Raw genomic sequence first — 13,099 nt, 5'->3', positions numbered from 1 at the left:
TGTCCCCAGCTTCTGAAGAGCTTGGAGTTCTAGCATTGCCTTCCCACTGACTGCACTCCAGTTTTGTTCATTCCTTCACACATCTTGTGTAGTGATGCTGATCACACCTGGCACGTTCACCTGGGATAGGGCTGTATGCTACAGGTGCTCCCTGAACACACACACAGTCTGTATGGATGAGTCTGCAAGGGCAAAAAAAGCTTTGCAGAGTCAAAGCTGTGCTTGTTCCAAATTAGAGATGCTGTCCTTGTCTGAAATACTGCTTGATTTGGGGATGCTGATGGCCTTGCCAGTGGGAGCAGGGGAACGGGGCTCATTTTTATGTGACATGACCTGACATTGCTTTTTGCATTTAGTCCTGCTGAGCAGTATTTCAAGCGTAGCCTCCACCGCATTGGGGGTGTCTATTGGAAGGCAAAGTATGTGGAATATACTGATGAGAGCTTTCGTGAGGAAAAGCAGCAATCAGAAGAAGAGAAACACCTTGGAATACTTGGTGAGAATCATCCAGGAACACAAATCCCCTGTCAGTGTCTGTGAGAAGGGTGCTGGTGCTGGGAGTGCCAGGTGGCTGTACCTGCCTGCTCATTTTGGGGGACAGGGAGGGGCACAAGAAGTGCTTCACAACAGTCACATCTGAACAAGCCAAGGTGCAGGGTGGTAGAATGGACAGAATCACTGCAGGGCTCATTCTGAAGGTGTTCTAGAGGTAAGAGTGAGGGATACAATATAGTATATGTGGCTAGAGCTAAACAGGTCACAGCAATAGCTCCTGGTTGTGTGTTTTTGGCTGAGCCCCCTTCAAGGCATGCTGCAAACCCCATGTTCTCACAGAGAGCTTTCTGTCCTGAATGGGTGCTTGGGGACAGGCATGGTGAAGGCTCATAGCTCCTCTCTGGCTGGCTGGTCATGGGCTTACAGACTCTGGTGGGCTTGGAGCATCTCACAGCTCTGAGGCACATATTTTGGGCAGCTGAGGAGGCTTTACTTAGGTGGGGGAGAGACATGGGCCTATCCTGAGGGCATTCCAGAACATTTGGCTGTTCTGTTACTTCCCTGTATGAAAGTGTGATGCCTCTCTGAGTTCTCCTGTGCACCCAAACTGCTTTCAGACAATCCTTGCCAGCCTCTGCTCCCATTGAGCTCCCTTCAGCAGCAATAAGGCCATACAATCTGTTGCCTCTTATCTTTGGCCCTGCAGCTTGGAGGAAGGTGCCCTGTCTGCTTTGGTTTGTCTGATGGCCTGGGGAAGTGCTCTGCTCTGTTGTTGATGCTCTTCCTGCTATGTTCTAGGTCCGGTGATCAAAGCTGAAGTTGGAGACACCATCCTGGTGACATTTTTTAACAAAGCGTCGTGGCCCTTCAGCATCCATCCACATGGAGTGTCCTATGAGAAGGCATCAGAAGGGATATGGTACCATGATGGTTGGTGGATCCCTTTTCTTGAGTACCTCCCCATCACCCTTCAGAGGTGCTGGGTGTTTGGTTGACACGAGCGAAGTAAAGCCTGCTCTGAAAGTAGCTGCTGAGAAGGTGTAACAGAATTTGTGCAGAGACTCAGGAATAACCCTGTAATCCCTGTTTTAAAGGCCTGTCCCAGAGTGGGGTTTCTGTGGCACCACTGCACAACTTCACCTACCGCTGGACTGTGCCAAGGCACGTGGGGCCCACGTCCAGTGATCCTCCCTGCCTCACCTGGCTGTACAGCTCAGCTGCAAATCCTGTCAGAGACTCCAGCTCAGGCTTAGTGGGGCCTCTGCTCATCTGCAAGTCAGGCACTTTGGATGACAACAACAAGCAGGTAAAGGGGTTTTCCTGCCCTGTTCCTACCAGATTTTTGCTTTCATGTAGAGAAAGGAAGCATCAGCAAAACATTAGGGAGCATGTTAAAAACAAATGTGCAGTGGTGTGAGTCCAGGAGTGTCAAATCAGAGCCTTGTTGTTGGCCAAGTTAATGCTGGTACAGCTGGTACCCAGGTCTTGCCTGGGAGAGGCCAGTAGTGTTCTGGGCTCTCAAGAGCTGCCCTCAAAACAGTTCCTGAGCTCTGCTTTTAATTCACAGATAAACTTGGCTGAAAAACTGTGCCTTGGAACAGTTACCTTATCGCTTGTCCTGAGGCTTGTGTAGCAGGCTGCTTTCAGAGAAGCATGTGGAATAGTCCTTGTAGTCCCAGAAACACTGAAAAGACATTTTTGCTTACAGGTATTCTGCTTGGGTGATACAATGCTTTGAGGTTTGGGTGAGCCTCATTTATTCTGCCAGAGAAGTTAATTTTCAAGCAGAGCTGGCTACAAAAAAGCATATGCTTTTGATGGAGAGGTGAAACCTGAAGGGCAGCCAAAACTTCCTCTTGAAATTTCACTCAGAAGTAGTCTATTCCTGGCAGTGAATCTAGGGAAGACAGTAAATTGGTATCCCTGAGGAGGTACCAGACAGAGGAGCAGAGCCTTGTTGTGTTAGACAGCAGATGGCAAATCAAATCCCAACTGCTGTCCTGCAGTGAGGCTGAGGGAGTGGTGACAGATCTGGGCACTGCTGTCCTCAGAGCCTTCCTGGGGGAGCTCACTGTCAGTGGGGGCACCATGTGACTAAATCAGGAGTGCAGAAGAAATCAATGTGCACCCAGGGTGGAAAGGTGGATCTGCTGAGCAGAGAGGATTGGGAATACATACAGCCCTTGAGGTGAAGGAGCTGTGATAAACATGGGCAGGTATTGGAAGCATGTAAGCAAAAGAGACAGACCTTTGTGAATGTAAGGGAGAAATCACCTGGGGTGGCAATTCTGGCTCCACAGTCTCAGGCAAACCTTTAATGAATGCTTAGTTGTGGAAGGTGCATGGCCACTCTGCTGTACCCGTGTGCTGCAGCCTGGGAATTGCTCACCTTCTCAGCAGGCCTGTGTGCTGCTGGGGACAGTGACACCAGTGGGAGAGTCTGGACACCATCACAGTGGTCTTTTAGTGGGGAAACACCATGCTTTGGAGTGCATTTATTGGGAGAATTAAGACTTTGAAGGGTTTAGGGTAATTAAAGAATCTCCAATCCAGTGATAGTAGGCAGGAGGGGTGTGGTGTGGTCATCAGCCTGCCTTGTGTCTGGGCTCTGATTTTGGGTCTGGTTTGGACAGACACCTTAGGTGTAGGGGAGGAAAGGGGCACTGACTTCATGACCTTGGCTGAGTTTTGTTCATTTTATTAATGTGAAATATTATGGAAAATGCACAAGTGGTGCCTTTATGAAATAAAAGAGGAATGTTCAACATGAGTAAAGGGACAGAGTCCTGTCCCTCAATAAGCCATGTTTTAAAATAAAGGGGAATACAAGACCCAAGCAAAAGAGATTTAACTCTAAGGATACTTAATTTTTTCATTTTAAAAGTTAACAACCATCATTGTAATTATAGAAAGGGATCGACAAAGAATTTTATCTTCTCTTCAACGTGTTTGATGAGAACCTCAGCTGGTACTTAAATGCCAACATAAAGTACTACTTGAGGATGGAAGAGACATCTGTGGAAAAGGATGCTGACTTTGAGGAATCCAACAGGATGCATGGTATGGTTGGATGCTGCTCTCTGACAGCAGGGATGAACCTGCAAAGCACGGGCTGATGTTCACCTAAAGGCTGAGCTGGGGGCAGGAAGGGCTGTGTGGTGTTGGCCTGGAATCCAGCCAGGCTGGAGGCACCAGGAGAGACATGGACAAGCAGCACAGCTGTCTGGAGAAGTGTGCTCTCAGTGTATCCAGGGGTGAATTACAAACAAGTTACCTTTCTTCTGACTGGCAGGCCTGTCCTACAAGGTGTATACTCAAAATCTCTTGGCTGACACCTGCCTGCAGAGAGTTAATTGCTTTCTCCTTTCCAGCCATCAATGGACTTATGTTTGGTAACTTGCCTGGGCTGGACGTGTGTGAAGGAGACAAAGTGTCCTGGCACCTCCTGGGCTTGGGCAGTGAAGCTGACGTCCACAGAGCTGTGTTTCAGGGAAACACCGTGCAGATCAACGGGATGCGGAGAGATTCAGCCAGCCTGTTCCCCCACACATTTGCCACTGCTTTTATGCAGCCTGATAACAGTGGTGAGTGCCTGCACACCTGACTGGGCAGAAGGAAGAGTTTCCCATTGTGGTATTTGCTCCTGTGGCAGATTCTTTAGTGTGGTATGAACTCTTACAGGGTGAGCTGTACTACAGGTGCCTAATGTGTAAAAAAGCTTCCTGAGATGATGTATGTGTAGGACTTCGTGCCATTCCTGCTTGATTTCTCCAGTGACTCCTTTAACCTTGGCCTGTGGCAGCCAAGCTCCCTAAGCACCACAGATACACACCAAGCACATACACCAGTCTCCTGAAATCTTCAAAAGCAACTGATTTCCTTGTTCATCCTGCCTCCCTCAGGGACTTTTGAGATCTACTGCCAGACAAGCAATCACTACCAGTCTGGGATGAGGCAGCAGTACAGCGTTTCCAGGTGTGGAAGGCCGGGCTCTGCCCATCGCTACCGGGGCGTGCGCACGTTTTACCTGGCGGCGGAGGAGCTGCTCTGGGACTACGCCCCCGACCGCAGCTGGGAGAGGGAGCGGCACAACCACTCTGCAGAGAGGTAGAGCCCACCTGCTGGGGAAGCCTGTGCCAGTGTCCCAGCAGACCCTGCTGGAGCCTGTTGGGTGTCTTGGCCACCCTGTGACCTGGTGCACGTGCTGGTGGTGCTGCCGATGGGAGCGCAGCCCTCCGTGTCATTATGTTCTCCTTTGCAGCCCAGGTTGGCGCTGGGAAGCCCCTTCAGCTTGTGAACCCCCTGACACAAGTTAGTTGTTTGTTCTCCATGAGGTTTTGATTTATCTCAGCACTTGTTCTGCATTTCTCAGCTATGCTGATGTGTTTCTGAGCAACGAGAATGGACTGCTGGGCTCCAGGTACAAGAAAGCAGTTTACAGGGAGTACACGGATGGCACTTTCCAAACCCCCAAGGCCAGGATGAGTGGTGATGAGCACCTAGGGATACTAGGTAAGGAAGTGTGCAGGGGGTTCACCTTCCTCTCACACTCAGGAGTGGGACTGGGGCTCTAGAGCTGCAGTGGCTCACAGCTGTAATCTGGAGGCTCACTGGATATTTAGGCAACTGCTATGTCAGTGCAGAGAAACTGGGACTGTCTCCTACTCACATCTGCCACCTTGGAGACAGCAGTTAGAAGAGTCCTTGTAGGACAGCCTGGGCTTTTCCACTTGCCTTTGCACCAGCGTTCTGTCATAGCTTGGGCAAAGCATGTTTCACAGCTGCATTTCTCTGACTATGGGACAGGAGCAGCCACTGACTTCTGGAGAGGGGTCTGAGAAATAGAGGGGAAAATCTGTAGCTGTGAGAAATGCTTCTGGGGGAAGAGTGGGCAGCCTTGGGAAGCGGAGGAGCATTTTGCACTGACTAGTGGAGGTCTGTGGAGGCAGATCTCTGTGTTATGAACCCAAGGCTGTAAGTGGTGTCAGGGCAGCCAGGCTGAGGCAGCATCTGCCACTTGAAATAGGCTGCAGCTCTGATTTGTGACACTGTCAGGCTCAGTTGAACATTACCACATTTTTTGAAACTGGTAGCAAGGGGTTATCAACATGTGACATTTAGCATAGCAGTATTCAGAAATCAAGCCTTAGCTGTGCTGGGCCCAGTTAAGATGTGTAACCACCTTCATTGTCCTCATTGTGAAAATCAGTCTGGTGTCCTAAGACTTGGATTGGGACTGACATCCAGTTCTCTTTTTGGGAGGTAGACAAGAGGAAGGGGACCATCATAAATATTATAAGGTACTATTTCTGGGGAGGAGATGTTTAGACAAGGGTGGGAATATTCCAAGAGATGTGCTGGTGGATTTTGCTGGTCTCAGAGTACACTCTTCCTGTCTCAAGGCCCTTTTCTGTGGGCGGAGGTGGGCGATATTCTCAACGTCGTGTTCAAGAACAACGCCTCGCGACCCTACTCCATCCATGCACACGGGGTGCTGGAGCAGCAGGCTGGACATCCCCAGGTGGCAAACCCTGGTAGGTCCCTGTCTCCAGCTGCATTCCTGTGTGGGCTCATATGGCTGATTTTATCCCAGAGCCAGACTGGTTTCCTTAAGCAGCCTCAGATGTCCTGGTTTTGCTACAGTAGAGTGCTGGAACTGGACAGTAACTGGTATTTCAGGTCCAGCACAGTTTCAGTGATACCATTTGTGTGGGGATGGCAGCCCTCTGGGACATGTGTAGGACATTCTTCTGTGTGCAGCCTTATGCCACCCACACTGAATGTGGTCTCTGTGTGGGAAGGGGAAGGTGATGGCAGGTGACAGCTCAGCCAGTCCTGGGATGGGGGAGACTGTTCTTTGGGAACTGTTCTTTTTTGCATGAGCACAAAAGTATAAAAATAGTATCAAATGGGAGAAATGCACAATTGCTTGGTGGGATCTGACTGAAATGGCCTTTTTGTCTCATGATTCAGATACCAGTGTATTTAATTTTTGGTCCCCTCCAGCTCACCCAGCCTGTCCAAGGCACAGTCAGGCTGTCAGCCAGATCCTGTCTTTGTGAAATGGATGGCTAATATGAAAAAAGGGTGATTTTAAATCCCAATTTGAATCAGCATCATAAAATCACTTCAAAGAGAAGAAGGAATATCTTAAGCTCCATCTGAATGAGCTTTCATGGTCATTTCCATGGTCAGGTCCAGTCTCAGAAGCAGCAGATAAACCTGCATTGTGCTGGTACCAGACTGTTTACACCCCATGACCCCTCAGTCTTGCTCTGCGAGGGGAGCTTCCACCCTGCTTTGTGTTTGAGTAAGGCAGATACAATATCTGGCAAATACAGAATTGATTTTGTGGTTTGGAGACAGGATTTTCTTTTTCCACTTGGTTTTGCTGCCGCTTAGAGAGCGGGTGTGTCACCTGGTGTGTGGTGCTGTTCTGTCCCTCAGGTGACATTGTGACATACCGGTGGGAAATTCCTGAGAGATCTGGTCCAGGGCCAAATGATTCAGCCTGTGTTCCTTGGATCTACTACTCTGCAGTGGACCCAGTAAAGGTAAAATAAAAGTTATAACCAGAAAAGTCTAATTAGATCAATTTTTTACCCCATTGTTAGAAAACAGTGTGAGTTGGGTACAATTTAGAGATTGGCCCGGGTAAGAGGTGGAAGAATCACCTGGTAACATGTCCAGCCTTCTCCATGGAGAGGAAATCATATGAATTTGTCCTGATGTCTGTCCTTATTTTTTCCTAACAAACCTTCATAAAACAATTCCCCTGTCTCTCTTTGCTACTAACCTCCCTCCAGTTATTTGTAGGCTTTTAGAATATCTCCCAGTTGGTCATGGTTTGAACTGGTGAGAGCCATAGGGCTAATCTACAAAAGGCAGAAATTGTCCAAAATAAACCTCATGAATAAAGCAGGCAGATTTGACCATTGCTAGAAGTGTCATAGCACTAATTTCACAGGGCAACAAGCTGGAGGATCCTGCAATAAACCATCTCATTCACCTGGAAATAATGGCCTTTTTATCTCAAGTTGCAGATGTTTTTGCAGTTACCAAGTGGAAAATACTTTGATACCATCCATATTTATGACTTTTGGATTTGCATTTATAAGAGCACGTACAGTTCCTGTTCCTGTGCTTCAGTGGCTGACACTCTCCAACAAGAATACTTGTACAGCAGCACTGTTTGTTTTGAGTGGGGTGATGGGGGAATAGAAAACAATTGCTGAAAGGCAAAGAACTGCATAAAAGAGGGTGAGAATGTCCCTGCCTCAGAGCTCTCCTTCCTTCTGCCCAGGATCTGTACAGTGGGCTGGTCGGGCCCCTGAAGGTCTGCCGGAGAGGGGCCCTGCGGTCCAGTGGGACCAGGAAGGATGTAAAGAGGGAGTTTGCTCTGCTCTTCCTGGTTTTTGATGAAAATCAGTCCTGGTACTTGGAGGAGAATGTGGAACGTTCCAGTAAGGGAAGTCACAAGGAGATCAACCTGCTGGATGAGAAATTTGTGGAAAGCAACAAAATGCACGGTAACGTTGGTGTTGTTTCTGCAACCTCTCTAAGTAGGGAGCCTGACTTGTGGTGAATGTCCTCATCCTTTCCTATTATCAGTAGCACAGACAGAACTAAACTGTCTGTTCTCAATATTGCAGCACACCTACAGCCCTGATCTTTGATCTGCAGTGAAGGCTGATCATTGTGGCTGTCCCTGTAAGGAGGAATAGCAACATCCAAGCCAGAGAGGTTAATCTCTAATGTGTCTGAGTGACTCAGAAAAGGAAATAAAATCAAACATGAAATTAACTTATCAGACAAATTTAATTCTGTTTGTCTCAGGGACCATCAGAGTATGTTAGGCTTCAAATTAATTTTCTGAGCTGTGTGGCTGCAAGATGTGGCTCAGTTGTTTTAGATCTTAGGTTATTGGTTGGGTACAATTTAGAGATTGGCCCGGGTTCATCCTTCTTCTGCCATAGAAGGATGAACACATTTGTTTAAATTAGCATGTTGTTTGTTAGTTTATCTCCATATTATATCTAAGATAACCTCAGCAAAACAAGTCCCTTGACAGTTGTGGAGGTAAGAATACTGAGGAGTTGCATTTTGTGTACTGTCATTACTACTGCTTTTGTATGGGTCTCCAAATACACATCCATGAATGTATAGTTGTTAACCCAATAATAGTATTAATTAATAGTATTAGTATTACAGTAATTAATAGTAATAGTATTAGTAATAGTATTACAGCTAGCAGAACCACCATGCTGAAGTTGGATACTTGTTTTAGGCTGCACAAATTGCCCAGGGCAGACCTGTCAGTAAAAACCTGGTGCTCTGCCCTCAGATCCTGCCTCTTCCCATCTTATCCCCTCTGTTGTCATCTGAGCATGGAAGTCTGTGTGTGTGTGCCATAGCAGTCAGCTCACTCACTGTTTTGATCCCTTTCCTGTATGTGCAGTCACAGCAGGACTTCTTCCAGCTGTTCTACTTGAGAAAGTAGGTAAATCCCACCCCCTGGCAGGATTTACCCCTTTTCAATGTTCATCAAGGAAATTGCTCAGACATTTATGTGTATGTAGGTATATACATGCTTGTCCATCACTGGGCTGGAAATGCTATTTTTATGCATTTTGACTTCTAGAAGCAACCACTTCTGCTGGCTGACTGCAGGTTTTCAGCAAAGGTAGTTCTTGAGATTTATTTGAACTGAGCTACAGCATGGCCTTGAGTGCAAGTGACTTGTCTGTGAGCAGAGTGGATAAGTAGCTGAGCTGGGGGACTGTCCTGTGGGGGACACTAACTGCTGCTACACTGGGTGCTGTATGAGCTTTGTAGCCTCTAATTTGCTGCCTTCCTCAGCAGAGATGCAGCAGCCATACAATTTCACTGACAGCTAACAGCCTTTTGCCCTCTGGTATTCCCTGCACAGCAATCAATGGTAGGCTCTATGCCACCTTGCCTGGGCTGACCATGTACGAGGGAGAGAAGGTGAGCTGGTACCTGCTGGGAATGGGTCACGAGGTTGATGTCCACACAGTCCATTTTCATGCTGAGACCTTCATATACAAGGTAAGAATATCTGCTGTTGGTGAAGCAGATGCTGACCACTGATACCAGCACTTCTGCCTGACTGTGTTTGAATGTTTTTTAATGCCTCTGCAGCAGCTCCACCCAGCTGGGAAAAGGATGTGGTTTTACACATCCCAGTCTGACTCCCTGAGCCTGTGTTGTGTTGAGATGTCCAGCTTAATCCTTGTTAGGGTTAGGCATTACCAGACCATTTGCTTTCCAAGCTGCAGGCCTGGAGCTGCTTTTTGAAAGCTTTGGGGTTTTTTGAGCATTAAAAAGCTGAAGTGGTCCCCAGCAACACTGGCATTTTCTTCCTGAGAAGATGCATTGAGCACTGCAGCTCATGGCCTCTCTTTTCTGACAGAATGGCAAAAGCTACAGAGCAGATGTTGTGGATCTGTTCCCTGGGACCTTTGAAATGGTGGAGATGCTGGTTGGGAACCCTGGGACGTGGCTGCTTCACTGTCATGTGTCTGACCATATCCATGCTGGGATGGAGATCCTCTTCACTGTCCTGCCTAGAGGAGGTAGGGAGCTGTCACTGTAAAACATCCAGCAGCACTTCCTGCTACTGCTGTCAAATTCTGAGTGTTTGTATCTCAGCTCTCTCACATACTATGAAAATCCAGTTAATGGAGCAGATAATTACCTAAGTGTTATTAAATTATGATGTTCCCTTTAAATATGGTAATGCCTGGAGCTGGAGTTAAAAACAAATTGTTTTCTGGAGTTTATGTTACCTGTGTTGTTATTTTGAGTTTGATTTTTTGCTTGTGTCTGAATTGCTCTGTTCAGCTCTCTGCCAGTAATTGCTGTTACTGAGAGCTGGAAGGTGCTCAGGGGTGAGTGACTCTCAGTACTGGGTTTGGCTGCAATGGAGCCCACATGGTGATGTGGTTTTAGATGTATTACCAAAACAGTGAATGCCCCAGTGTTTCAGCTGTGGGTGACCAGTGCCTGCCCAGTGTCAGGGCCATCTCCGTTTCTCCCTCAGCACTTTTCCTTCTGAAGGATGGAAAGGGTTGTGCCTTGGAACTGGGGCTGCCTCTGAAGCAGGTGATACAAAAATTCTCATGTCATGTAGAGAGGGAAAACATGGACAGGACAAAGGACAGTCTGCTAGTTCTGGAAAACCATATTGCCTCTGGATCTGACCCTTGCCAGATGTGCCTTGTTCTGGGCTTTGCCTGCTCAGCCCAACACCTTCTCACCCTCCTTTTGTTTCCTTTCAGAGTCAGAGCTGGAAGACTTGACTGCCACCCCAGGTATGGTGTGTACAGCACTGCCAAACCCTGTCTGTGGGAAGGGGAGAGGGCAAATCCCTGAGCAACACAGAGGTTTGGATCTGTGTAAGGGGAGGGAGGAACACACAGCACCCACAGCCTCTACTCTGCCAGCCTGGCAATTCCTTGGTGTGAGGCCTTGCTTCAGTAGATAACAGGGAGGGCACCAGTCTGTCCTCTGGTGATAGCAATAAGGAAGTTGGGCTGGTTAGGTTTGTTTGCCTGTTGTAGGTGGAAAAGATTAGTGACCTCACAGCCTGTAGTGCCTGCTATGTATGGATTCAGATTCAGAGTGTGAGCTTAGATACTGGCATAGATTTGGAGGAGGGTGCCTGGGATGAGTTGTCTTCCCTCTTTGGACTGTCAGTGACCCTGTGGTTTAGGGAAGTTTCGCAATCATCTCTACAAGCTGAAGGGATGGAGTCAGCATGCAAAAAGCTCATCTGCCTTCTGCTCTCATGTTCCCCTGAGAAAAGAGCCCAAGCACATGCCTGGAGTTTTTGGGCGTTGCAAAGAACAGATGTGAGAAGGCATTTGGTTGAACAGGGAGAAGAAGAGTAGTAGATATGATCCCTTTGAAATATTCTGTGGTAGAAGTTGGAGTAGTGTTCACTGGTGGTCTATTTTCCTGATCTTTCATCTTCACAACTCCATTTTTCAGCTGCTATGAGGAAATTCAGCTGAGCTGATTTGAGAGCCAGTTCAGGCCAGCTGCAAATGCAGCCACTTACCTACAACTCAGCAGACTTTCCCCACTGTTAGTTCAGTAATTTTCTCCCCAACATCTTCCTCACTCAAAGTGGACAAACCAGAAGAGGAGTAGGAAATATGTGAGAGCAGTAGTGCAAGTATTAAATAATTTGGTTTCATACCATATGCAGATACCAGCTTGTGTGTGCTCACCAGGCAGAAAGCTTGGCCAGCAGTTGTTGCCTGAGCAGACAGCCCCTTTTCTCAGGAGGTAGCTGCTGCCTCTGTGTGGAGACACAAGCAAGCTCAGGATCTTGGTGGCTCACAGTGGGCATGGCTGAGTTAGTGCACTCAGTGGTGTGTAGGACAGCAGCCATGGGCACAGGGAGCGTGCACTGGGGCAACTTGCAGCAGCCCCAGCCTGGACACGTTCTCATCTCTGGGCTGGACACAGCAGTGGCTCACTGGGCTTGGACACCTGTGAGACACTGTCAGGTTCTGGGGTGGAGCAGGTTAGGGAAGGAACCATCCATCTCAAATCTTTGTGTGGGCTCAGGGATGAGGGTCTGACAGATGGATGGCACTGGGGCCTCCTTTGAATCATTGAGATTGGAAAAGACTTCTAAGATCACTGAGTACAACCATGAACTCAGCACTGTCATGTCTCCCACTGAAACATGTCTCTAAGCTCCATATCTACACATCTTTTGAACATTTCCAGGGTTGGTGATTCCACTACTTTGCATCATGTTTTTCTTAATGCTCCTTTGTTGCATTTCTTGCAACCTTTCAGCTCTGGTATTGCTGGCTGTTGTTGAAAATACCTTTCTGTTTGTGTCTCAGGGTTGCCGCTTGAGGATGAGGATGAGTCCCAGAAGGTGATGCTTTTTGGATCTAAGGTGGCCCAAGAGCAGATAGAGGCCACAGTCATCTCTCTGGCTGTTGTAGGAGTCCTGCTGCTCCTGGCTGCTGCTGTCCTCCTGGGAGCAGTCATCCGTCTGGAGAAGCAAAGGAGGTTACGACGCAATCGGAGATCCATCCTGGATGATGGATTCAAACTCATGTCTCAAAAGAATTCTGGTCTCTGAAAGCCATGTACGAACACTGGGCTGTGTGCTTGGAGCAGGGGCTGGATCCTTGTCCACAGCAAAGATTTTGGGGCATCATTTCAATTGTGCACTGTATTTCTAGAAGCTGAGGAGGGAAAGCTGGAGCCCTGACCTCTTCATATATTCTCCTCAGCCCTCTGTAAAGAAAGTCCAGGAGGGATCCAAGGACCCTTTGAACTGACTGAAGACAAATAATGATTTAAAAAGCTCCTTCTGGAATACTCTCCTTCCCCAAGGAAGAGGGGGGACATTTTCTTCTCTCCAGAACAGCTCCAATTGGTCTTTCCTAGCAGAATAGCTTAGGCCAGATTCCAGTCTTACTCCATTGCCAGAACAGAGTTGGGAATTGTCTCCCAAGCAACTGTGAACCATTAATGTAATTAATTTGAAGGAGAGAAAGATAATATTTGCAGTTTTGTGAATCAATGAAGAATACAGAAAAAAGATTGTTAA

General features: G+C 47.7%; 1 protein-coding gene across 8 annotated transcripts in view; it reads left to right on the top strand.

Annotated features, from left to right (window-relative positions):
* HEPH (hephaestin) overlaps positions 1-13,099 on the top strand; it is a 22,229-nt gene extending 9,130 nt beyond the window's left edge. For 4 of the 8 annotated variants that reach the window (XM_041485382.1, XM_041485383.1, XM_041485384.1 and 1 more), the window contains 14 exons: positions 357-496; positions 1,294-1,425; positions 1,590-1,801; positions 3,405-3,555; positions 3,867-4,079; positions 4,398-4,602; positions 4,868-5,007; positions 5,898-6,029; positions 6,943-7,049; positions 7,799-8,024; positions 9,425-9,564; positions 9,929-10,091; positions 10,797-10,829; positions 12,381-13,099. In XM_041485382.1, coding sequence (XP_041341316.1) covers positions 357-496; positions 1,294-1,425; positions 1,590-1,801; positions 3,405-3,555; positions 3,867-4,079; positions 4,398-4,602; positions 4,868-5,007; positions 5,898-6,029; positions 6,943-7,049; positions 7,799-8,024; positions 9,425-9,564; positions 9,929-10,091; positions 10,797-10,829; positions 12,381-12,625 — 2,239 coding nt within the window. In that variant the 3' untranslated portion in view covers positions 12,626-13,099. Of the gene's footprint in view, positions 1-356; positions 497-1,293; positions 1,426-1,589; positions 1,802-3,404; positions 3,556-3,866; positions 4,080-4,397; positions 4,603-4,867; positions 5,008-5,897; positions 6,030-6,942; positions 7,050-7,798; positions 8,992-9,074; positions 9,565-9,928; positions 10,092-10,796; positions 10,830-12,380 lie in introns of those variants that run through there. The other 4 variants (XM_041485388.1, XM_041485387.1, XR_005956655.1 and 1 more) reach the window with 4 other exon arrangements.

The sequence above is a fragment of the Pyrgilauda ruficollis genome, unplaced genomic scaffold (genome assembly GCF_017590135.1).
Source record: "Pyrgilauda ruficollis isolate IOZ18807 unplaced genomic scaffold, ASM1759013v1 scaffold7, whole genome shotgun sequence".
In the NCBI taxonomy this organism is placed as follows: Eukaryota; Metazoa; Chordata; class Aves; order Passeriformes; family Passeridae; genus Pyrgilauda; species Pyrgilauda ruficollis.
This window is presented reverse-complemented; position numbering and strand designations above follow the sequence as displayed.